The sequence below is a fragment of the Tachyglossus aculeatus genome, chromosome 2 (assembly GCF_015852505.1).
Source record: "Tachyglossus aculeatus isolate mTacAcu1 chromosome 2, mTacAcu1.pri, whole genome shotgun sequence".
Taxonomy (NCBI): domain Eukaryota; kingdom Metazoa; phylum Chordata; class Mammalia; order Monotremata; family Tachyglossidae; genus Tachyglossus; species Tachyglossus aculeatus.
The window spans coordinates 37,027,119-37,053,026 of NC_052067.1; the positions used below are offsets into that span (position 1 = coordinate 37,027,119).

The window sequence follows — 25,908 nt, forward strand, 5'->3', positions numbered from 1 at the left end:
TACAAACGAGAAGCGGCAAAGACCGTCTGGCAACAGCAAGGAGAAACCAGTTGCCACCATCGGCGTCTTCCTTCTACTGTTACTGGAATTGCTCCTGGAAGGTTTTAACGGGCTGTCAGAGGCAAAAACAGTGAATTTAACTCAGAAGGAGCGTGGCTCAGTGGAAAGAGCACGGGCTTTGGAGTCGGACTCCATAGTAAGTGCTTAATAAATGCCATCATTATTATTATTATTGACCTGGTGCTTCTATCTCCCACAGTGCTTAGTACAGTGCCTGGCAAATAGTAAGCACTTGACAAATACCGTAACTATTATTATTATTATCCCTCTTCAATCCACGCCCTGGTGGGTGGCACCAGAGGCAACTAGGATCTCTTTCCACCCTGCCTCAGTTACCTCATCTGTAAAATGGGGATTAAGCTTGTGAGCCCTCCGTGGGACAACCTGATCACCTTGTAACCTCCCCAGAATTTAGAAAAGTGCTTTGCACATAGTAAGCACTTAATAAATGGCATCGTTATTATTATTATTATTATTAATCTTGTCCTTGTATCTCCCGCAGCACTTAGTACAGTGCCTGGAAAATAGTAAGCGCTTAACAAATACTGTAACTATTATTATTATTATCCCTCTTCAATCCACGCCCTGGTGGGTGGCACCAGAGGCAACTAGGATCTCTCTCCACCCTGCCTCAGTTACCTCATCTGTAAAACGGGGATTAAGACTGTGAGCCCCCTGTGGGACAACCTGATCACCTTGTGCCTCCCCAGCACTCAGAACAGGGCTTTGCACATAGTAAGCGCTTAATAAATGCCATCATTATCATTTTGATTATTATTATTATCGACCTTGTGCTTCTATCTCCCGCAGCCTGGCAAATAGTAAGCGCTTAACAAATACCGTAACTATTATTATTATTATCACTCTTCAATCCAAGCCCTGGTGGGTGGCACCAGAGGCAACTAGGATCTCTCTCCACCCTAAGGCTCCTCTGGGAGAGTCCCGGGCTCGCTCCAATCCTGACCAACCTCCGGAGAGGGCCCGATATCGCCCTGCTTCACTCAGCCTCCACCTGACCCTCCAGACTATCTCAGGGGACCACTGCAAAGCCACTATGAGGCCTGAGGATGCTGTCTGAGAAACTGCCCATGCCCTCTCCGCCTCTATGGAGGAAAGCAGCATAGGTGGGCTAAGGAAGGGGGAGGGAAGGGCAAGGTTCCCCACCAGGACCCTCCTCTACTCCAACTGGGGCAATCTGGCAATGTCCTCCCAGTAAGCAGAGGTCCTAACTCTCTCCACCTTCAGTTCACGGAAAATGCCTCCAAATCAATCAATCAATCAATCAATCGTATTTATTGAGCGCTTACTGTGTGCAGAGCACTGTACTAAGCGCTTGGGAAGTACAAGCTGGCAACATATAGAGACAGTCCCTACCCAACAGTGGGCTCACAGTCTAGAAGGGGGAGACAGAGAACAAAACCAAACATACTAACAAAATAGAATAGATAGGTACAAGTAAAATAAATAAATGAATAAATAGAGTAATAAATATGTACAAACATATATACATATGTACAGGTGCTGTGGGGAAGGGAAGGAGATAAGATGGGGGTTGGAGAGGGGAAAGAGGGGGAGAGGAAGGAAGGGGCTCAGTCTGGGAAGGCCTCCTGGAGGAGAAGGATGTCAGGAAGAAGAGGGGCAGGAAGAAGAAGGATGTCAGGGAGAAGAGGGGCAGGAAAGAGAAGGATGTCAGGGAGAAGAGGGGCAGGAACGGGAAGGATGTCAGGGAGCAGGAGAGGGGCAGGAAGGAGAAGGATGTCAGGAAGAAGAGGGGAGGAAGGAGAACGATGTCAGGAAGAAGAGGGGCAGGAAGGAGAAGGATGTCAGGAAGAAGAGGGGCAGGAAGGAGAAGGATGTCAGGAAGAAGAGGGGCAGGAGGGAGGAGGATGTCGAGGAGAAGAGGGGCAGGAGGGAGGAGGATGTCGAGGAGAAGAGGGGCAGGAAGGAGAAGGATGTCGAGGAGAAGAGGGGCAGGAAGGAGAAGGATGTCAAGGAGAAGAGGGGCAGGAAGGAGAAGGATGTCAGGGAGAAGAGGGGCAGATGGGGAAGGATGTCAGGGAGCAGAGAGAGGAGTGGGGCAGGAGATCCAAATCATCCGGTACAAAAGCCAGGCCACTATTATCGGCTCACAGAGAGGAAAAATGTTCAAAAGCAGCACCTCTTGGTTTCAACAGGCAGGCGCAGGTGAAACTCTATGATTCATTACTGTTTTTATTGCCTGGAACGAATTTCCCCCAAGCCTGTCAAACAACCGGGCAGGTGAGCAATGAGACTGACCTGGAGACCAGCATTATTTTGTTTCAGACTTTTCTTGCGCAGCAGTTTTAAGGAGATATTGGAAAACAACTTGCAGGGTTCTAGGAAAGAAGGACTTAATACCTCCTGCCTGAAAACTGTTCAGAGTGCTTCAAAGGAAAAAAAAAAACCTGGGAGGCTTGATGGATTTTCACAGTACGAGCATTTCTGCACGCACAGAGAGGAACATTCACACTCCCTATATATATGTCAGCCATCTACATGCCTTTTAAGCCAGATGTTTTAGGCAAATCATAGGCCTGCACTGCTTCCAGTCTGACACATCTGGAGTATCTGGTTTTATTTAGGTACGTTCCCTTGTCCAGTAACCAATTAAGTTTCTTGCAGTAAGGAACACATCTGATCTAGACTGCAAGCTCTAGACTGTAAGCTCTCCCAAGTGCTTAGTACAGTGCTTTGCATACAGTAAGCGCTCAGTAACTGATCTACACTGGCAATACACAATCAGGCTTTATTTCAGGTGGGCCGGGGGGAGGCAGAGAGGTTATTAGCTTCCTGAGGCTTGATGATCTAATCAGGGGCAGGGAATAAACAGGCATTTTTCTCCTCAGGGCCCAAATGAGGTTCTCAGGGAGGGGCATTCAGTCTCCCCATCACTAGGGGCTTTGGATTGCACCAGTGCTCTGTTGCATCATTACACTAGTACTGTTAGGCCGCCCTAGTATAGTGCTCTACAATCAATCAACACTATTTCCTGAGCACCTTCTGGATAAAGAGCACTGTAGAGAGGGCCTGGGGGAATACAAGTGAGGCACACCCCCTGTGCCCAAGGAGCTTTCAATCTTGTGAAGGAAGTGGGCCGAAAACAGCACTCGGTGGATGGGTGCTTAGTAAATACCATTGGTATCTATTCATGGTGGTGGTCTCCCATTCAGAAAAAAGTACCCACTTTTTAGACTGTGAGCCCACTGTTGGGTAGGGACTGTCTCTATATGTTGCCAACTTGTACTTCCCAAGCGCTTAGTACAGTGCTCTGCAACAGTAAGCGCTCAATAATTGCGATTGATTGATTGACTGGTCCTACATATCTATTCTATTTATTTTACATATCTATTCTATTTATTTTATTTTGTTGGTATGTTTGGTTTTGTTCTCTGTCTCCCCCTTTTAGACTGTGAGCCCACTGTTGGGTAGGGACTGTCTCTATATGTTGCCAACTTGTACTTCCCAAGCGCTTAGTACAGTGCTCTGCACACAGTACGTGCTCAATAAATATGATTGATGATGATGATGATGATGATAAACTGTAAGCTCCTTGAGGACAGGGAACTTGTCTACCAATTCTGCTTTGGTGGACCTAGAGAAGCAGTGAAGCTTAGTGGATATTGCGCAGACTTGGGAGTCAGGAGGACCCGAGTTCTAATTCCAACTCTGCCACTTGTATTCTGTGTGACCTTGGGAAAGTCACTTCACTTCTCTGTGCTTCATTATCTCATCTGTATAACGGGGATTAAGACTGAGAGCCCCATGTGAGACAACCTTGCATCTACCCCAGTGCTGGCACACAGTACGCACTTAACAAATACCTTAAAAAAAAAACCTCTGCTGTATCGTGCTCTCCCAAGCGTGTAGTACAGTGCTCTGCACACGGTAAGTGCTCAAATGCTATTGCTTGATTGATATGATTGACAACCTCTTTTGACCAGAGGGAAGGATCAGAAGAGAGGTGTGATTTTTCTATGCAAGGGTCAGATAATTCCTCCTCCTCCCTTTAACAGGCTGACAGAGACTCACTGCAGGCTCCGCAGGTGAAGCAGCCATCATGGTAGAGATTCCCCATGGCCTGGCAAGCCTGGTTAGCTCCAAACACACCTTTGTTGCACTTCACACATGCTCCTGGAAAAGAAAAAGAAAAAGAACATCGTCACCAATGGAATTCACCATGCAAGGATGAGTTTTTGTTAGGTTGGAGAAATCCAGGCAGTTTCCTTCTGACGCAACCTAGGGAAACTGAGCTCTCAAGTGCCCTGGGGGAATTTCCACCTGGAATGAGAGCAGCGACCCAAAGACTCTCTCTCTGAGCCAGTGCTTTTCAGGATGAGGCTGGGGGGCTGAGGGGGCATCCAAGGAGTCCCAGATGCCCAAATTCACTCTTTCCACTCTTCAGAGCCTGTTTAGCTTCACCTCTCGGCCTCCAAACCCATGCTCCCTCAGTGACGGGCTTACTCCTTCCAGCCCACCCCCTTCTCTTCTGGAACCAGATGTGGGTCAGCTACACGGGTTGATGGTAAGAGTCACAGAATTTTCAAATGAGATCAACTCTTTTAGGTCAGTGTCAAAGTGTATATCCAAACGTGCCCAGTTCAATCAGCTCCCTGCCAGGGCAGGCCTCGCTTTTCCCTGAAATTCCTACTGGAGAAGAGGGATCATAATAATAATAATAATAATAATAGTACTTGTTAAGCTGTTCTAAGTGCTGGGGTCGATACAAGTTAATCTGGTTGGACACAGTCCCTGTCCTAAATGGGGCTCACAATCTTAATCCCCAATTTACAGATGAGTTAGCAGAGGTACAGAGAAGTGAAGTAACTTGCCCAGGGTCACACAACAGACATGTGGCGAAGCCGGAATTAGAACCCGGGTCCTTCTGATTCCCAGGCTGGTGCTCTACCCAGTAAACCACGCTGCTCCTCAATATCCTCTCCCTCAGCTGGATGAAGAGCAGTCACCCTACTAGGACTCAAACCTGTGATCCCTGAAGCCTGTGATCTTTGGCTTTGCCAACATCGTCCTCTTCTGGTTCTCCTCCAATCTCTCCAGCCACTCAGTCTCTTTCGCGGGTTTCTCCTCTGCTCCCACTCCCCAACTGTGGGAGCCCCTGAAAGCTCACTTCTAGATGCCCTTCCATTCTCCATTTACAACCACTCCTTTGGAGAACTCATCCGCTCCCACGGCTTCAACTTCCAACCCTCCTTGGATGATTCCCCAATCTACTCCTCCAGCCCTGTTCTCTCTTCTTTTCTGGAGTCTCACATTTCTTCCTGCCTTCTGGACATCTCTTCCTGGATGTCCTGCCAACACTTCAAACTTAATATTTCCAAAACAGGACTCTTTATCTTCTCATTCAAACCCTCTCCTCCCAACAACTATCCCATCAGTATAGACAACACCACCATCTTCCCTATCTCACAGGCCTGGAGCCTTGCATCATTGTCGACTCATCTCTTATTCAATGAGCATGTGTTTGTCACCAAATCATTCATTCAATCGTATTTATTGAGCGCTTACTGTGCGCAGAGCACTGTACTAGGCACTTGGGAAGTACAAGTCGGCAACATATAGAGACGGTCCCTACCCAACAACAGGCTCACAGTCTAGAAGGGGGAGACAGACAACAAAACAAAACATGTGGACAGGTAAGTCATCAGAACAAATAGAATTAAAGCTAAATGCACATCATTAACAAAATAAATAGAATAGTAAATATGGCACTGTACTAAGCGCCGGATGTCCGAAACACACTGGACTCCAACTTCTCCAGAGCCTCAGAAAGGTGACGGTTTTCTTGCCTGAAGGGTTCTAGTTGAACCCAAACCACCCTGTGTTCACCTTCTTTCCTCTCGGCTCTCTCGATGGCCATGTCTCGCTGATGCAACTCCCGGGTCGGCTGGGTGACTTCCATTTTCATGCTTTCTAGGACACAACTGCATGTCTGTTCAGCCTTCAACATTTGCTCTTTCATTTTTCTCATCTCAGCTTTGCATTGGTTGTGGTATCCTTCCATCAGCTTCAATCCTTCATGCTTCAAAATTTGCTCTTGACTCAGTTCTTTACAGGTTGCACTGTCGGTTCTTCCTTCTCAATATTTCTAGAAACCGCCCCTTCCTCTCCATCCAAATTGCTACCGTGTTGATCCTAGCACTTATCGCTTCCTGCCTCAATTACTGTATCAGCCTCCTCACTGACCTCCAGTCCATATTTTACTCTGCTACCCAGATCATTTTTCTAAAATACTATTCTGTGCACAGCTCTTCCAAGCACTTAGGACAGTGCTAGGCACATAGTAAGTGCCCAAAACACATGACTGATTGATTTCTCCATTCATCAAAAGCTTTCAATTCATTCATTCATTCAATCGTATTTATTGAGCGCTTACTGTGTGCAGAGCACTGTACTAAGCGCTTGGGAAGTACAAGTTGATGGCTGCCTATCCATTTCAGCAATAAACAGAAACTCCTTATCATTGGATTTAAGGCACTCAATCAACTCTCTTCCTCCTATCTAACCTCACTCATTTCCCACTAGAACCAACCCTCACATTTTGCTCCCCTACCACTGCAAATCAGGCGTCTTTCCCAATCTATAATTTATTTTAATGTTTGTCTAATGTTTGTTTAATGTTTAATGTTTAGACCGTGAGCCCACTGTTGGGTAGGGACTGTCTCTATATGTTGCCAATTTGTACTTCCCAAGCGCTTAGTACAGTGCTCTGCACACAGTAAGCGCTCAATAAATACGATTGATGATGATGATGTCTCCCCCACTAGACTGTAAGCTCCTGGAGGGCAGGGATCACATCTACCAACTCTACTGTGCTCTCCCAAACACTTAGTACTGTGCTCTGCACACGGTAAGCGCTCACTAAACTCCATTGACTGGCGGATCCCAGCTGAAGACCTCAATCTATGCAACCCTCTCCCCACCTCTCTTGAACCAATTTTGTTTTTCTCCGCTCTATAAATTCCAAATAATGTGAGGAAGTGGTTGTGGTATTTTCCATGGAAACACAATTTTAATAAACCCTACATTAAGTGCCACATTCATTCATTCATTCATTTTTATTGAGCGCTTACTGTGTGCAGAGCACTGTACTAAGCACTTGGGAAGTACAAGTTGGCAACATATAGAGATGGTCCCTACCCAACGGCGGGCTCACAGTCTAGAGTCTGCCACAGTCTCTGCCACAGAGACCTGAATGACATCAAGTTCAGACAGGAGGCATAAAGTCAAATATCATTACCTTCTTCTGTGACCCTAAAGTTCAATCTAGGCATGTCCTAAGATAGTTCCTTCAAAAAAATGCTCTAGAGTCTAGTAAACTTTTTTTTCCCCTCAAAAGCACTTTAGGGAAGATAACCACACTGCCTCATCTTTCCGCTGATCTATAATACCCACAGCACTAGCCGAGTGAATGTGGTAAACAGAGGCTGGCGTTTCTTCGGGACTGCAGAAGGAAGGCGAGAGATGAAGAGGATGGTGGGGAGGATGTGCTAGTGAGTGGTTTTGTTCTTTTTATGGTATTCGTTAAGCACTTACTATGTGCCAGGTACTATACTAAGCGTTGGTGTAATAACAATAATAATAATAATGATGGCATTTGTTAAGCGCTTATTATGTGCAAAGCACTGTTCTAAACACTGGGGGGATACAAGGTGATCAGGTTGTCCCACGTGGGGCTCACAGTCTTCATCTCCATTTTACAAATGAGGTAACAGGCTCAGAGAAGTTAGGTGACTTGCCCGAGGTAACACAGCAGACATGTGGCGGAGCCGGAATTCGAACCCATGACCTCTGACTCCAAAGCCCGGGCTCTTTCCACTGAGCCACGCTGCTAATTATGGCACATTAAGCGCTCATTATGTGCCAGGTACTGTACTAAGCCCTGGGGTAGATACAAGCAAATCGGGTTGGACACAGGCCGTCCCACATGGGGCTCTCAGTCTCAATCCCCATTTTACAGATGAGGGAACTGAGGCCCAGAGAAGTAAACTGACTTGCCCAAGGTCGCTCAGCAGACAAGTGGCAGAGTGAGGATTAGAACCCAGGTCCTTCTGATTCCCAGGCCCGTGCTCTATCCGCCAACTCACGCTACTTCTCCGATCTCGACAAGTGTTAAGGGAGGGTAGAAATAATAATAATACCTGTGGTATTTGTTAAGGAATTACTACGTGCCAGGCACTGTACTAAGCACTGGAGTAGATACAAGCTAATCGGGTTGGACGCGTGTTGAATTCTGTGGTGAATTTTTGAGGGTTGGAAATACCTGTGAACTTCTGTGCGAGGCTGGATGTGTGCAAAAAGAAACTTGGAGACTTTATCATATTATCCATACGTACAGAGGAACACACACAACTCCAACCCCGAGTCATGCCAGAATGCTAATAAAACTTGAGGCTACGACTGGAAGCATTTCTTTGGCTTGAAAATAGCATCACGTGGGGCAAGGACCACAGCTCCAAATAACCCCGTGCTTTCCACTGCACAGCAAAAGTGAGTTGTACTGCCTGCAGGTGGGAGCTACTATACTATCTCAGCATGGCTCAGTATGATAAGCAGCACGGCTCAGTGGAAAGAGCCCAGGCTTGGGAGTCAGAGGTCATGGGTTCGAATCCCGGCTCCGCCACTTGTCGGCTGGGTGACTTTGGGCAAGTCGCTTCACTTCTCTGTGCCTCGGTTACCTCACCTGTAAAATGGGGATTAAGACTGTGAGCCCCACGTGGGACAACCTGATCATCTTGTATCCCCCCCAGCGCTTAGGACAGTGCTCTGCACATAGTAAGTGCTTAACAAATGTCATCATCATCATCATCTCAGAGCTGGGAAGCTACTATCTCAGCACTAAGCACTAAGCAGTACTATCTCCCCCTTTAAGACTGTGAGCCCACTGTTGGGTAGGGACTGTCTCTATATGTTGCCAACTTGTACTTCCCAAGCGCTCAGTACAGTGCTCTGCACACAGTAAGCGCTCAATAAATACGATTGATTGATTGATTGATCTCAGAGCTGGGAATAGTAAGTACAGTTTCGTTAGGTCCCAGTCCCACCCTCTCACATGTGTAGGAGGGTTACCTTTCCACCATAAAATCCCAAACCCGAGGTGACATGCAGTAGAGTTCCTGGACTTCTCCTTTACTGTAAGCTACTAAGGAAGGTGTAGATGACAGCTATAAATGTTTTCACACTGGAGGAGGTGTGATGAGGACGTTAGAAATTAACGCCAACAGGTGTTTTTCTCATCGATGCCTTTAAAACAACCCCAACGGCATTCTTTCCCTATTACTCAATTTTACCCCATGGCTTCATCTCCTGTATAAACAGCCGGTGAGGGACGGATTTATACGGCGTGAACCACAGAACGAGCAGTCTTTCCAAGTCAATCAATCAATCAATCAATCGTATTTATTGAGCGCTTACTGTGTGCAGAGCACTGTACTAAGCGCTTGGGAAGTACAAGTTGGCAACATATAGAGACGGTCGCCCCAAAATAAAACAAGAGAACTGGACTCGCAGATAAAAAAGCCAGCAGACATCCTACCCTTAAACTGAAATTGCTCACCAAGAGGTAAAGCAAAACAGAGCAAGCCCAAGGAAGGCTTCCAACTCCAAATTAGAACTTCCCCGTTATGGCCCAGGGGGAGAAGAGAAATGCCAGCCTACCAGTGTTACTACGGGGCATCCCAAAATCAATTAATCAATCAATCGTATTTATTGAGCGCTTACTGTGTGCAAAGCACTGTACTAAGCGCTTGGGAAGTACAAGTTGGCAACATATAGAGACAGTCCCTGCCCAACAGTGGGCTCACAGTCTAAAAGAGTGGGCTCACAGTCTAAAAGGGCATTTTGACTTTCCAATGACAGTGCTAGGTCTTCAGAGGTTCTGCATCCACAAGCCCTCTAAAGCTCAAATCTTATCGTTATTATTAACAATAATAATCATAATAATAGTAATAATAATAGTATTCATTAAGCTCTATCCATGTGCCAAGGACTGTTCTAAGTTAGATTTAGTATATGCAGATCAGACACAGTCTCTCTCCCACATGGGGCTCTCAGTCTAAAGAGGAGGGAGGACAGGTATTGAATCCTCATGACTGTGAGCCTGTTGTTGGGTAGGGACCGTCTCTATATGTTGCCGATTTGTACTTCCCAAGCGCTTAGTACAGTGCTCTGCACACAGCAAGTGCTCAATAAATAGGATTGAATGAATGAATCCCCATTTAAGTACTCAGAACAGTGCTTGGCACATAGTAAGCACTTAATAAAACCATTATTATTATTATTATTATTATTATTATTACAAATGAGGGAACTGAGGCACAGAGAAGCGACTTCCCTAAGGTCACATGGGCAGGCAAGTGGCAGAGAAGAGATCAGAACCCAGGTCCTCTGACTCTTTCCATTAGGCCTAGCAGCTTCTCCTTCACTTCTCTGTCATATCAGCCAGTTTCTGTTCTCCTTCAATCAATCAAGGGTATTTATTGAGCACTTACTGTATGCACAACACAGTACTAAGCCCTTGGGAGAGAACGATATAAAAGTTGGTAGACACGTAAGCTGCCCGCACCTGAGCAAAAAGTCGCTGGCCTTTCCCCTTGGCCTCACCTTAAGCGCTTAGTACAGTGCTCTGCACACAGTAAGCGCTCAATAAATATGATTGATGATAACCCCGCTCTGAATCATGTTAGCCAACAGCTCTGGGGAAATGATCTGACCACGCTGTAAGCGACGGTGTGAACTTGAGGGAATTGGCCACAAGTGTTTTTTTTCATTTTCAAGTGCTGATTTCTCTCAGGGAGCGCTGTCTTTGTCATTACAATACGGCCGAGCCCCCTCGATATTTTTTAGTTTCCCTTGTGCAGCTGGTTGAAATCTATCTTTTAAGTTGGGGAATGTAGATGACCGGGACATTTGAATAACATTGTAAAGTAGTAGTCTGCTTTGAGGAGACGCAATATCTGCATTTTTTTTAATAGCCTGAGTCTTTATCTATGGAGGTGAAGAATGTAGAAGACGGACCCTCTGATCTGATGGAGGTGGAGACCGCAAATGAAAATCAACCAAATCTCAAAGGAGGTAAATGATTCCAGTTGTCCAAAAGCTCCTGCTGAGTTCTGTAGATGTATTTAGAAGACTTTATCCCCAAATGGCTCTGATCACAGTCACAGTCTTCTAGACAGTGAGCCCGCTGTTGGGTAGGGACCGTCTTTATATGTTGCCAACTTGTACTTCCCGAGCACTTAGTACAGTGCTCTGCACACAGTAAGCGCTCAATAAATACGATTGAATGAATGAGAGGGAGAGCTGATGTAAGGGAGCTTTGTAAGGGAGGAACTGTACCTGATCTCAGCTAACCCCAACCACTAGAACTACCACACTATCAATCCTTTGGGCCCTCAGTTAGAGCACGTGGCTTTGTCGGCTGCCTCTGGCAAAAAGTCACGAAAACATCTTGTTAAACGAGCGCTCTACAGAATCATTTATCTGAACGTACAAATGAGCTGCTGGCTGGCTTGTTTTCCCCATCTTCCTTTTCCTCCAACAATTCCTCAGACGACTGGGCCAGACTCTGGATGTGTGTCTGGACAAGCATCGGCGGAACCCAGAATAAACAAAAGGAGGAAGACACAGTCTGGCCACGGAAAAATAAAGAGCATTCTGACCAAACTCCATTAGTTAAAATAACTGTTTAGAAATAATGCAGTGCAGTCAATTCTCAGTTCATCGGAGGCACATTCCAGGCTGGAGGCTTCTCTACTTGCTTCCTTTGGTACTTGCCAAACCTACGCTTTTGTAAACCATTTCTTCACAGAGGTATGAAAGATGTGACCATGTGACACTGAAAGGTTGAAAAATTCAATTACTCATGATATTCACGTACCCAGACTGATTTTTCTAGATTGTTGAGCTTTTGAAGTACCTTTCATTTCATTTTTACGACACATTTATTTACACAGATCAATCACTGGTGTTTTATATTCAGGTTTCCCTGACTCATCACAGTTTTAGGTAACCATGCTTAATATTCTGTGCTTTATTTTGGCTACCATGGATCACATTCTGAGATACCTCACAATCATCATCATCATCAATAGTATTTATTGAGCGCTTACTATGTGCAGAGCACTGTACTAAGCGCTTGGGAAGTACAAATTGGCAACATATAGAGACAGTCCCTACCCAACAGTGGGCTCACAGTCTAAAAGTGGGCTCACCCAACAGTGGCTCACCCAACAGTGGGCTCACAATAATAATAATAATATTTTTTAAATGCTTACTATGTGCCAAGCACTGTACTCAGCACTACGGTACAGATAATCCAGCCAGATATAGCGTGTGTTCCTATATGGGGCTCACAGTCTAAGTAAAAAGGAAAACAGGTACTGAATCACCATTTTACAGATGAGAATTCAGTTTCATCACCTCACTTCAGCCCGTTTCCTGCCATTTCAAATTCATTCAGTGGTATTTACTGAGTGCTTTCTGTGGGCAAAGCACTGTACTGAGCGTTTAAAATAATCCAGACTCACTCTCAGCTCCCACTGGATTGTGCTTCACCCTGCTGAGATCCAGTCACAGGTTTTATTGATGTCCTAAAAAATGACTGAGGCAAGAAGTGAGGAGAAATTTATGAACAGGGAGAGGAAAGCACCTGCCTTGAACAAGAGAGTGGAGGTATTCAGCTGCCTAGCATGGGGAAAGGGAGTGCTGTCTGTGAGGAGGCATTTTGGTGTGGAGTCCGTCATGAAAACCATCAAGAAAGGCTACCCAGTGTGACTTAGGGAAAGAGATCTTTAACCTAATTTCTCCCACAGCTTTTGGTCTTATCAATCAGAGAGACCTTCAGGAGCCTAATTCCAGCAAATGGCAACGGAGAGCCATGCTTTTTGTGACTGTGTTGAGAAGCAGCGTGGCTCAGTGGCAAGAGCCTGGGCTTGGAAGCCAGAAGTCGTGGGTTCTAATCCCGGCTCTGCCATTTGTCTGCTGTGTGACCTTGGGCAAGTCACTTATCTTCTCTGGGCCTCAGTTCTCTCATCTGTAAAATGGGGATTAAGACTGTAAGCCCCACGTGGGACAACCTGATTACCAGGTATCTACCCCAGCGCTTAGAACAGGGCTTGGCACGTAGTAAGCGCTTAACAAATACCATCGTTATTATTACTATACATGCTTGAGTCCTCCCTTCTCCTTTAGACTGTCATAATCCTTGCAATAATAATAATAATAATGGCATTTTTTAAGTATTCACTATGTGCCAGGCACTGTAATAAGCACAGGGATGGATACAAGCAAATCCGGTTGGACAGTCCCTGTCCCACATGGGGTTCACAATCTCAATCCCCATTTTACAGATGAGGTAACTCAGGTCCAGGGAAGTGAAGTGACTTGCCCAAGGCCACGCAGCAGGCCAGCGGCAGAGCTGGGATTAGAACCCATTACCTTCTCCCAGGCCCGTGGTCTAGCCTCTACTTCATGCTGTTTCTAAACCACCCCACAGCATAATAACTGGAAGAGTGGTGTACCCGTAATGGGAACTCAGAGGCTGGAGTCTCCGGCTGGGAATGGTGGAGGACCTGAGCAAAGGAATCCATGTCAGAGCTAATGGTTGGCACAGGTCCACCTATGCTCATTCATCCCTGCCTTTCATGCTGCCGAGTGAGTGGGTGGGTTGCAGAGCACTGTAAAGGGCACGTCCAGACTCTTTACGAACGTCAGGGGTTGCTAGCCCATCACCCCTCCATCTGGGCCAGTCGGGAAAAACAGAATTGAAAAGGGAAGGGAAACATTCTTGGGAGTCAAAAGATGCCCCTGTCAGTGGGCAGGGATCGTGTCTACAAACTCCATGATAGTGTACTCTCCCAAGCTCTCAGTACAGTGCTCAATAAATACCACTGATTGATTGACAGATTGAGAGGATTCATGAATTATTCAAGGAGCAAAATGTGACCACCAGCAACTGACCCAAATTGAATTCAATTTAGGAACCAGGAGAATTAATTAGGACCATTTAAAGAACAGTCAGCTATGGCAGTGGCTGCTGGATAGTTGGCAGGGGAGATGGAGTAATTCTAGACAACTTTGCCACTCACATGGAGCTTTGGGAAAAGCACAGTTGGGTACAGCGTTAAAACTCTTGGTTAAGATGACAAGTTTGAATTATTTGTGGATTTCCTTTATTCATGCTCTGTACCGGCTCTGGCCCAGTATGCAAGAGGAGGCAGAGGATGGGACACTCCTAAGTTTGGGGGAAGTGGTGGCCCAGATCAGCAGCTGGCACCCTACAAGCATCAGGAGAAGCTCAGACATTCAGAGTCCAAACTAGTTTCTCAATCTGTGAAAAGTTCAACGCCTCCCTCCCCATCTCCCTTTCCACTCACACCACACCAGCCAAGATGGCATGGTGTCTTGGCTGGGGAGAGGCAACTTTTTGCTGCCCAGACTGTGGCTTTATGTACGGCCAGGCCTCTTCATGTTCTCCTTTTTCTTATGATATTTGTTAAGAGCTTACTATGTGCCAGGCACTGTACTAAGCACTGGGGTGGATAAGAGCTAATCAGGTTGGACACGGTCCCTGTCCCAAGTAAACAGCTTTTTCCATTGTCTCCTTTGATGTAGCAGGCAAGAGTGACCCTCAGCTGTTCCGGAGGTGAGCCGGGGGAGATTGGGGAGGCACCCCCTCCTCCTCTCGTAATAATAATAATTATGGGATTTGTTTAGCACCTACTATGTGCCAGGCACTGTTCTAAGAGCTGGGGTAGATACAAGCAAGTCAAGTTGGACACAGTCCCTTTCCCATGTGGGGCTCAGTTCCAAATAATGTAATGATAATGATGGCATTTATTAAGCGCTTACTATGTGCAAAGCACTGTTCGAAGCGCTGGGGCGGTCACAAGGTGATCAGGTTGTCCCACGGGGGGCTCACAGTCTTAATCCCCATCTTACAGATGAGGTAACTGAGGCCCAGAGAAGTGAAGTGACTTGCCCAAAGTCCCACGGCTGACAATTGGCGGAGCTGGGATTTGAACCCATGACCTCTGACCCCAAAGCCCGGGCTCTTTCCACTGAGCCACACTGCTTCTCTTCTCTATCTGTAAAATCCCCATTTTACGGGTAGGGTAACTGAGGCCCAGAAGTGAAGTGGCTTGCCTACCATCACACAGCAGACGAGTGACAGAGCTGGGATTAGAACCCATGACCTTCTGACCCCCAGGCCTGTGCTCTATAGTAATAATAATAATGATGGCATTTCTTAAGCGCTTACTATGTGCACAGCACTGTTCTAAACGCTGGGGAGGTTACAAGGTGATCAGGTTGTCCCACGGGGGGCTCACAAGTCTTCATCCCCATTTTACAAATGAGGTAACTGAGGCACAGAGAAGTGAAGTGACTCGCCCAAAGTCACACAGCTGACAACTGGCAGAGCCGGGATTCGAACGCCATGCAGCTTCTCTTCCCTCATACCCCCGCCGTCCTCCTTCCTCTCCTCACCTTAAGCCCTGTGGAACCCACTCAGTCCGTGTGGTCCGGGCTCTGTCCAAGACACCCAGTGGCCCTGGCATGGATGCTCATTCATTCATTCAATCGTATTTATTGAGCGCTTACTGGGTGCAGAGCGCTGTACTAAGCGCTTGGGAAGTCCAAGTTGGCAACATATAGACACAGTCCCTACCCGACAACGGGCTCACAGTTTAGAAGGGGGAGACAGACAAGAAAACAAAACATGTGGACAGGTGTCGTCAGAACAAATAGAATTAAAGCTAAATGCACATCATTAACAAAATAAATAGAATAGTAAATATGAACAAGTAAAATAGAGTAATAAATCTGTACAAACAAATAAATCTGTACAAATATATATATATAAGTGCTGTGGGGAGGGGAAGGAGGTTGGTGGGGGGATGGGGAGGGGGAGAGGAAAAAGGGGGCTCAGTCTGGGAAGGCCTCTTGGAGGAGGTGAGCTCTCAGTAGGGCTTTGAAGGGAGGAAGAGAGCTAACTTGGCGGATGGGCGGAGGGAGGGCATTCCGGGCCAGGGGGAGGACGTGGGCCGGGGGTGGACGGTGGGACAGGTGAGAACGAGGCCCAGTGAGGAGGCTAGCAGCAGAGGAGTGGAGGGTGTGGACTGGGCAGCAAAGCATTTGGAAACACAAATTCGTAGTCTTGCTGGACGCCCAAAACCCGCAGGGGCAGCGGGGCGGCATGTATGTTTGGTTTTGTTCTCTGTCTCCCCCTTCTAGACTGTGAGCCCACTGCTGGGTAGGGACTGTCTCTAGATGTTGCCAACTTGTACTTCCCAAGCGCTTAGTACAGTGCTCTGCACACAGTAAGCGCTCGATAAATACGACTGATTGATTGATTGATTTGCTGTGCTCGGTTCGTAGCCGTTCCCGTCCCTAGCTGCGGCTCTGGGAGCCACGAGGGGTGGTGCCCACGGCCTCTCCCACCCCGGCCCTGGGTACGGGGGTCGCTGAGTCCCAGTGGGAGCTGCAAAAACCTGTGTGTGGGGGACTGTGGTTGTGAATGCGTGTGGGCACACAGGTGTTCACCTGTCTGAATCCCTTGGCTGCCCTCCTTTCCTGACCTTCCCCAATCAATCAATCGTATTTATTGAGCGCTTACTGTGTGCACAGCACTGTACTAAGCACTTGGGAAGTACAAGCTGGCAACATGTAGAGACGGTCCCTACCCAACAGTGAGCTCACAGTCTAGAAGGGGGAGACAGAGAACAAAAACAAACATATTAACAAAATAAAATAAATAGAATAGATATGTACAAGTAAAATAAATAGAGTAATAAATATGTACATATATACAGGTGCTGTGGGGAAGGGAAGGAGGTAAGACGGGGGGATGGAGAGGGGGACGAGGGGGAGAGGAAAGAGGAGGCTCAGTCTGGGAAGGCCTCCTGGAGGAGGTGAGCTCTCAGTAGGGCCTTGAAGGGAGGAAGAGAGCTAGCTTGGCGGATGGGCAGAGGGAGGGCATTCCAGGCCCGGGGGATGACGTGGGCCAGGGGTCGACGACGGGACAGGCGAGAACGAGGCACGGTGAGGAGATTAGCGGCAGAGGAGCGAAGCCGAGTGGCCTAGGTGTCAGAAAGACCCGGGTTCTACTCTCAGATCTGTCATTTATCTACTGCGAGGCCTTGGGCACGTCACTTAACTTCTCTGTGCCTGTCACCTCATCTGTAAAATGAGGATTTAGGCTGTGAGTCCCATGTGGCAAATGGACCGTGTCCAACCTCATTAGCTGGTATTTACCTCAGCACTTAGAAAAGTGCCTGGCACAAAGTACGCACTTAACAAATAACATAAAACCCTGCCATAAGTTTGCCCTGAAGGAAACAAGAAAACCAGCAACTTCCAGAATGAGCAGCGTGGCTCAGTGGAAAGAGCCCGGGCTTTGGGGTCAGAGGTCATGGGTTCGAATCCCGGCTCCGCCACATGTCTGCTGTGTGACCCTGGGCAAGTCACTTCACTTCTCTGAGCCTCAGTTACCTCATCTGTAAAATGGGGATTAAGACTGCGAGCCCAGCATGGGACAACCTCATCACCTTGTATCCCCTCCCAGCGCTTAGAACAGTGCTTTGCACATAGTAAGCGCTTAACAAATACCATTATTATTTATTATTATTATTATATCAGTCACTGCCTGACCAGGCAGAGGGCCTTCATCTCAGAAGCTCAAAAAACTACTCATTGGAGGGTTTCTAGACTGTGAGCCCACTGTTGGGTAGGGACTGTCTCTATATGTTGCCAACTTGTGCTTCCCAAGCGCTTAGTACAGTGCTTTGCACACAGTAAGCGCTCAATAAATACGATTGATTGACTGATGGATTGATTGTCATTCACTCTGACATTCCGTGACGAAAAGCAGACGTAGTAAGGACCCAAACTGAACTGACTTACTCCCAGTAGCAGGAGTGGTAAAACGTATTAAGTGATTTTGTGGGTAGAGGACTGTAGTAAGCACTGGGAAAGAATACATCGGGTTACCCAGCAAGTCAGAGAGAGAAACGTGACTAGAATCCAGGTGTCCTGTGGCTCCCTCTCTTCCCTAGAATGGCTGAAGTTGCAGGAAGTCCATCCTGGGTGGTCTTGGCGCCTATGGAGGGGCAGCACACAAAGGGAGGCTGAAGCGGGGTTTCCGTGAGTATTCTGGGTTTCCATTTTGACCGGCCCCCTGAAAACCTCAGCGACTACGGTGTCTGCTGGCGGTGGGGCTTCACTTCTGAAGTTGTTCGGGGCCTTATTCCCCCACCTCCCTGACTTAATGTTCAGAGGGAAGTAGAACAACGCCCAGATCCTGAAACTTCCAAGTCATTAGAGCCATGGGGTAGTGAAACTGCCTTCTTTCCTCACTCCAAAGCTCCCTGTCCTAAATTAATAGGAAGTTTCAGCCCCTGGGTGAGGAAACCGGAAAATCCAAGTGGTCATATCTAACGCCCAACCATGGGGACTTATTACGTGAGTGTTAGTGTCCATCTGGGGTCTTTCCGCCGCAGAAGAATCGCTCCTGCTAGCTCCTTCAAGCTTTCTTGAATATACGCTAATGGAGGTCTACGAGCCTGTGGAAAAAAAAAATCTCTAGCCCTTCCTCCACCAAACTACTCATAAGGAACCAAAAATGACGGTTTATATCTCAGCTCTTGGCTCAAGGGCTGGCCCACCCTTGGGTGGAAATGCGAATGACCAGGGGGATGGTTAGGAGGAGGCAGCAGGCAAAGCCAAGGGTCTGGATAAATCCACAAATGGGAGACTCCATGCCTGGATAAATTGGGAGTTGCCTGTGTATGAAGATTCATTCATTCATTAAATAGTATTTACTGAGCACTTACTGTGTGCAGAGCACTGTACTAAGCACTTGGGAAGTACAAGTTGGCAACATATAGAAACGTTCCCTACTAACAGTGGGTCACAGTCTACAAGGGGGAGATGCAATCTCAAATATTCATTCTCCTTTTCTCGCTCCCTCCTTCAGTCTCCCTTCGCTCCTCTCTCTCTCGCTCTCTGTCTCCAGAATCCAAACTGTCCTTGACCATTTGTTACCGAGGAGTCTGTATATATTGTGAACTGAATCTCCCAGGCCAGGAAACGACAGTTTCTAAATAATAAACAGAGCCAAAGTTTTAAGGAAGGTGCACTGATCCATGTCCCTATTGTGCCTACAGTCCTGAACACTGAAGTGATTACTACAAAAATCCCCACACACAACTGCATTACATGGTGTTTTTTTTTAAATGTTAAGCAGATTCTATAAATAAAACACCCAAAGAACGTCAGAAACCCTGCAGGAAGGACTTGTGGTCAGTTGTTCATAATTTAGAGTTTCAGTTACTTGCTGACGCAGACTTCACTTGTCCACAATTGCCAGGGCAGGAATAGTGGCCCCTCCTTTCCAGCCATCTAAGTTCATTTTCTTCTCACTATACCCCCTTTCAGGAAATCTCAAGATCATTTGGGGTTTCCCAGGAACCTCCTGCCGACATAACCAAACTTCTGGAAAGACTTATCACTATAGCATCTCCACTTTCTTGCCTGAGCTCTTTACATGCAAATGTATTTTCTGCCGGAGATTTTGTGGTAGATTCTGGCCATGCAAACCTGGCTTAGTGGATAGAGCACGGGCCCGGGAGTGGGAAGGACCTGAGTTCTAATCTCACCTCTGCCACGTGTCTGCTGTGTGACTTGGAGCAAGTCACTTCACATCCCTGTGCCTTGGTTACCTCATATGTAAAATGGGGAAAAGAAGACTTTGAGCCCTATGTGGGACAGGGACTGTGTCCAACCTGCTTAGCTTGTATCTACCCCAGCGCTTAGCAGAGCGCCTGGCACACAGTGAGCAGTTTCGAAATACCATTTAAAAACCAACAATGACAAAAACACACGCAAACAAACAAAAAGTTTGTTGGCAGCACTTATCGGAGGGGGCTGCTACGAAGTAACCGAGGAAAGGTATTTGCACACATCAGGACTCACTTCGAAGGAGCGACGTCCTCCTGGACCCATTGTCTTTTAGGGGAAGTGGCATGGCTCAGTGGAAAGAGCCTGGGCTTTGGAGTCAGAAGTCATGGGTTCAAATCCTGGCCCCGCCGCTTGTCAGCTGTGTGACTTTGGGCAAGTCATTTCACTTCTCTGGGCCTCAGTTACCTCATCTGTAAAACGGGGATTAAGATTGTGAGCCCCACTTGGGACAACCTGATCACCTTGTATCCGCCCCAGCGCTTAGAACAGTGCTTTGCACATAGTAAGCGCTTAATAAATGCCATTATTATTAATCAATCAATGTCATATTTATTGAGCACTTACTGTGTGCACAGCACTGTACTAAATGCTTATTATTAATATTATTATAGATCCCCTATCAACCTGCCACCAAATCCTATCAGTTCTACCTTCACAACATCACTAAAATCGATCTTTTCTTCTCCATCCAGATTCCTACCGTGCTGATCCAAGAATTTATATATAAGGAACTCCTCCCCTATCGCCCACCACTTCATCGGAAACGCACTACCACTCTCCCCACCTTCAAAGCTTTATTAAAATTATATCTTCAAGAGGCCTCCCCTGACTAAGCTCTCATTTCTTTTATTTCCTCTCCCTCCTGTTTTGCCCTGCACCCTTTAAGTACTTGATATTCAGCCCACTCTCAGACCTTCAGCACTTTTGCACATATCTATGATTCATTTTAATGTCTGTCTCCCACTCTACACTGTAAGCTCCTTGTGGGCCAGGAACAACCTGTCTACCAGCTCTGTTGTACTGTACTCTCCCAAGCGCTTAGTTCAGTGCTCTGCATAAAGTAAATTCTAAGTTAACACCACTGGTTGACTTGTTGGTCTAGCCTGCTGGATGGTGGCTGGCTAACCCTGGACAGAAGAGACGTGCTTCTTGGGAGGGCAGGTGGGAGAGAAAGGAGTCACCCTGGGCAGGAGAATAAGAGGGAGCCAAACCTTAAGCTAGTCAGCGCTTAGAACAGTGCCAGAGCTTAGAACAGTGCTTGGCACATAGTAAGCGCTTTACAAATACCATCATTATTATTATTATTTTATACAGAATAGTGCTGCTGCTTATTGTCAGACATGTGTTCCCAATGATCTAGCCATCTGGGAAACCACCACCATCATCAGGGCCACAGTATTTATTGATGATGATGATGATGGCATTTATTAAGCACTTATTATGTGCCAAGCACTGTTCTAAGCGCTGGGGAGGTTACAAGGTGATCAGGTTGTCCCACTTGGGGCTCAGAGTCTTAATCCCCATTTTACAGATGAGGTAACCGAAGCCCAGAGAAGTGAAGTGATTAGCCCAAAGTCACACAGCTGACAATTGGCGGAGCCGGGATCTGAACCCATGACCTCTGACTCCAAAGCCCGGGCTCTTTCCAGTGAGCCACGCTGCTTCTCAAATCTGCAAAGCACTGTGCTAGATCCCAGCCTGCAAGCTCCTGGATGGCAACACTCACATCCACTAATTTATATTATTCTCTTCCCAAGCACTTAGTGCTCTGCCCAAAGCAGGTGCTCAATAAATACTGCTCATTGGGGCAAAAGAGATAGACGATGTGATCCCTTGGCCCCCGCAAAACTTCAAGACTTGGGAAAACCAGACTCCATTTTTTTTTCCCTCTTCCCGTAGTAAACTGGAAGTCCTATACAAACCTATTAATGCTCCCAAAAGGACTCTTGTAGCAGACCAGTCAAGTTTTCATTCATTCATTCATTCAATCGTATTTATTGAGCACTTACTGTGTGCAGAGCACTGTACTAAGCGCTTGGGAAGTACAAGTTGGCAACATATAGAGACGGTCCCTGCCCAACAGCGGGCTCACAGTCTAGAAGGGGGAGACAGACAACAAAACAAAACATATTAACAAAATAAAATAAATAGAATAAATATGTACAAGTAAAATAGAGTAATAAATACGTACAAACATATATATATAAACATATATACAGGTGCTGTGGGGAGGTGAAGGAGGTAAGGCAGGGAGGATGGGGAGGGGGAGGAGGGGGAGAGGAAAAAGGGGGAGAGGAAAAAGGGGGAGAGGAAAAAGGGGGAGAGGAAAACGGGGGAGAGGAAAGAGCCAAAATTCAAAAAAGGGAAGAAACAGACTCTCTAAAGCAGTCTTGCCCATTATGATCATTTCATATATTTGGGGGGATTTTTTCAGGTCTTTAGTTTCCCAGATTTGAAGATAGGGGGATATTTCAGAGAGTTGTAAAATTCTAAGATTAGGAAGTTAGGAAATTCAGGTAATCCAAATAAAATAAACATAAAAGCCCACACATCTGCCTTCTCTGACAGTGACTGTGCTCCCTCCGCAGGAAGCTGGTGGCAGAAACAACTGTTTTTGTGATTCTTCCAGATTTTTCCAAACACAAATCAGGGTAAGAAAGGGACCCCAGGGGCAACCCCCACAGCGTAAACCTCAGGCACGAAGGATGACTTTTTTTGTAGGAAAGGAAATATCCTTAGGTTTTCCCTTGGGAGCCCAGCCTCTTCTCGATTAAAAAAAAATAACCCAATTCCAGGATTCGGGGGAAGGACCACAGCAGCCAAGTTTTACTTTCTCCATTTCTCCTTATGGTGCCAATTCCGGGCTTTGATAGGGCTGAGAAACCTTGTTGTCCCATGCCTGTTTTAGGGGACAGAAAGAAGTTTCAGGTGGACTGGGTCTCTCCCCGAACACTCAGCCACTATCTCCTCTAGAGTGGTATCTTACCACCACCAAGCAGCCTGGGGACAATAAATTCTTTAGCCCATCCTGGGGCTACCCACCGCCCAACCTCGACCCGAGCCGCCGGACAACAGGACCTTCGGAGAACTGCCGGCTCCTGTACCCAGCATGATTTCTCTTTCCCACACTGGGCTTTGGGTCTCTGAGTTCTGTGATGGCCTTTTAGTGAGCTTTTAAAATCTGTCCGCTGAGAGACAGCTGGCAAGAGCAGAGACATTTCACAACAGAGCCCTGTAGAGATCATCATCATCATCATCAATCGTATTTATTCAGCGCTTACTGTGTGCAGAGCACTGTACTAAGCGCTTGGGAAGTACAAATTGGCAACATATAGAGACAGTCCCTGCCCAACAGTGGGCTCACAGTCTAAAAGGGGGAGACAGAGAACAAAACCAAACATACTAACAAAATAAAATAAATAGAATAGATATGTACAAGTAAAATAAATAAATAAATAGAGATCTGCTTGGTACCAAAATATCACACCTAAACCCACACAGACACACACGTCACACCCCAAACCCCCAAAGTTCTTTTCCTTCAGAGTACAACCCAGTTAAGAGGAAATGTCCTTCCACAAATGATGCTTAGGTCACTTGTGTGGAGTAGTGAATCTCCTCCACCCTGCCTCTTGTCTCGGTAGCAAATTCATTTTTGGATGTGCATTTCTGCACACTGAAAAATGTAGGAGGGATGTTTTCTTTTTTTAAAAAAGAAACCCGATTTATATCATCTATCACCATCATCATCACATTCACTGAGGGTGCAAAGTTCTGTACTAGGGGCTTGGGACCCCTCTGCCCTCCTAGAGTTAGCAATCTATAGGAGAGATGGGCTGATACAGTTCATCTACACACAATGTCAACAGAAGGGGAAGGCTAGAGGTGATTTGAAAACGCACATATCTCTGAAAGCTTATTCAGGAAAATCTCTTTAATTCGATTTTAGCCCCTGATACTTTACCCTATCGTGAGATACATGTCCTTGGTCTCCGGTGACTACCTGTGTCTCTCATGATCCAATCGATCAATCAATCGAATTTTTTGAGGACTTACTATGTGCAGAGCATCGGATTAAGCACTCGGGAGAGCACAACAGATGGTAGGCATGTTCCCTGTCTACAAGGAGCTTACAGTCTAGAGGAGGGGCTCACATATCTGTGGGATCCACTCTCCTTCATGCCAAAAGCCTTCTTTGCTGGCCCTCTTCTTCCTCACTGTTACATGGCAGACTCTGACTCCATGTCCAGTCCCTTGGGGCCAGAGGGAAGCTCATCGTCAACCACTGTGGACTTCTAAGCCTCCAGATCCACATTTGCTTTCCCCAGGGGCTGCAGTTCTACAATCTTTCATACCTTGCTGACTCCTCATTCCTCCCTCCTCCGACTCCTAAACAGGAAAAAAGCGGCCAGGACAGCCACTTCCTCCTCACTCTCACACCACATGGCGTGGGTCATCGAGGGCTGGAAGTGGGGTGAAGAGGAACCAGGTGTAGAACTAGCGTAAAGCACAGCAGCTCAAGTAGCAACAGAGCGAAAAAAACGAGTCCAGTCCCCTCTCTGGGTGACTCATCTCACCTGGAGACCCTCTCCTCCTTTTTCTTTTTTGTCGGTATCTTATCAGTAAAACATCATGTGCCAGGCAGTGTACTAAGGACTGGTGTAGACATAAGCTAATCACAGTCCATGTCCCACAAGGGGCTCGCAGTTTTCATTTCCATTTTATAGATAAGGCAACAGAGGCACCACGAAGTTAAATGACTTGCCCAAGGTCACTCAACATTAGAAGCCAGGTCCTTCTGACTCGTAGTCCTGTGCTCTATCTCAGCAGAGAAGTCAGGGGAGAGGTCGCCATCCTGATCTCTCTCCCAGGTAGCCTCTGCACAACATCCTCTATTGCTGCTGAGAGAGCAACACACATTTGCTAACTCTCTTAGTTCATTGTTTTCCAGTGTTCCCATTTATTGACCTTACACCTCCCATAATGTAAAGCTCTCCTATGTTTCCCTCCCCTCCTGCTCTCTAATAAGGGCATAAAACGTTACCTCCAATGTCGCCGTGGGAAGGAAATGTCACTCGGTTTCTCTCGGAAGCCCAAAGGGCAGAGGGCCCCACCCCTTGGCAGGGACGAGCGCCTTGGCAGCAGATGAGCTTTCTCTGGGGAGTCTCACCTTCGTTCTCGGCGGCTTTTCCAGCCACTGACTCACCTTCCTGGCTCCCGCAGGTGAAATAGTCAGTGAGACAAAACCCATGCCTGTGGCAAGCAGCGCCCATCTACAGGAGGTAGGAGCAGCCTGCTCGAAGTGAGAGTACTGAGCTGAGCCCAGAGAATAACTGGATTTATTAAACCTCCGGCAGCTTTCCCATTTTAAGGATACCTTTGTATTTGTGTGTCTGCTTGAGCTTGCATGGGGGGGTGGGAGAGGGAAGGGCACATTTTCTGCACTCAATAAGGAAGACAGCATACAGTAGCATCCCAGTGGGAAAGAAGGGTCATCTTCACCCCCTTTCCAACCTCAGTTTGTGGCCATGATTCTACTAAAGGAAACAAAACTGGTAGTAATCCAACACCTTAGAAGTCAGTTGCCTCCAAAATTCCATACCCCACAGACATCCTTCCCTCTGGAAAACTGGGTTAATACTACTACTAATAACAATAATATTAATAACAACCGTGATATTTGTTTTAGTGCTTACTTGCCAAGCACTGCACTATGCTGGGGTAGATATAAGCAGATCAGACAGAGTCCCTGTCGCAGATGGGGCTCAAATTCTGAGAAGCGCAAAGAATAACTCCCTTCATCTGAACAAATATAATTCACGGGTGTGAGCCGAGTCCCACACACCCTAGTGAACAAATATTTGGCTTTTGCTCTGCGGACAAGAGGGCCAACAAGGGATTTCAGGGGTCTAGCAGTGAATTACTGGCCTGGTGTGGATCTGGCCTTGAGTCAGTAGAAAGGGAGACACAGAGAACAATGACCAGGGCTAAGCAGAGAGCCTTCTGGCACCGAACTCTGGACCAGCTTCCCCGTATGAGAGAGAGTACTCTTGCATTTCCAGCCCACAAAAGAAC

At 46.9% G+C, this 25,908-nt stretch overlaps 1 protein-coding gene across 3 annotated transcripts in view; it reads right to left on the reverse strand.

Moving 5' to 3' along the window:
- The window catches only part of LIMD1 (LIM domains containing 1), a 110,868-nt gene that overhangs the window by 24,474 nt on the left and 60,486 nt on the right, over positions 1-25,908 (reverse strand). For 2 of the 3 annotated variants that reach the window (XM_038766362.1, XM_038766354.1), the window contains exon 3: positions 4,111-4,212. In XM_038766362.1, the coding sequence (XP_038622290.1) occupies positions 4,111-4,212 (102 nt within the window). Of the gene's footprint in view, positions 1-4,110; positions 4,213-18,555; positions 18,597-25,908 lie in introns of those variants that run through there. The other variant, XM_038766372.1, reaches the window with a different exon arrangement.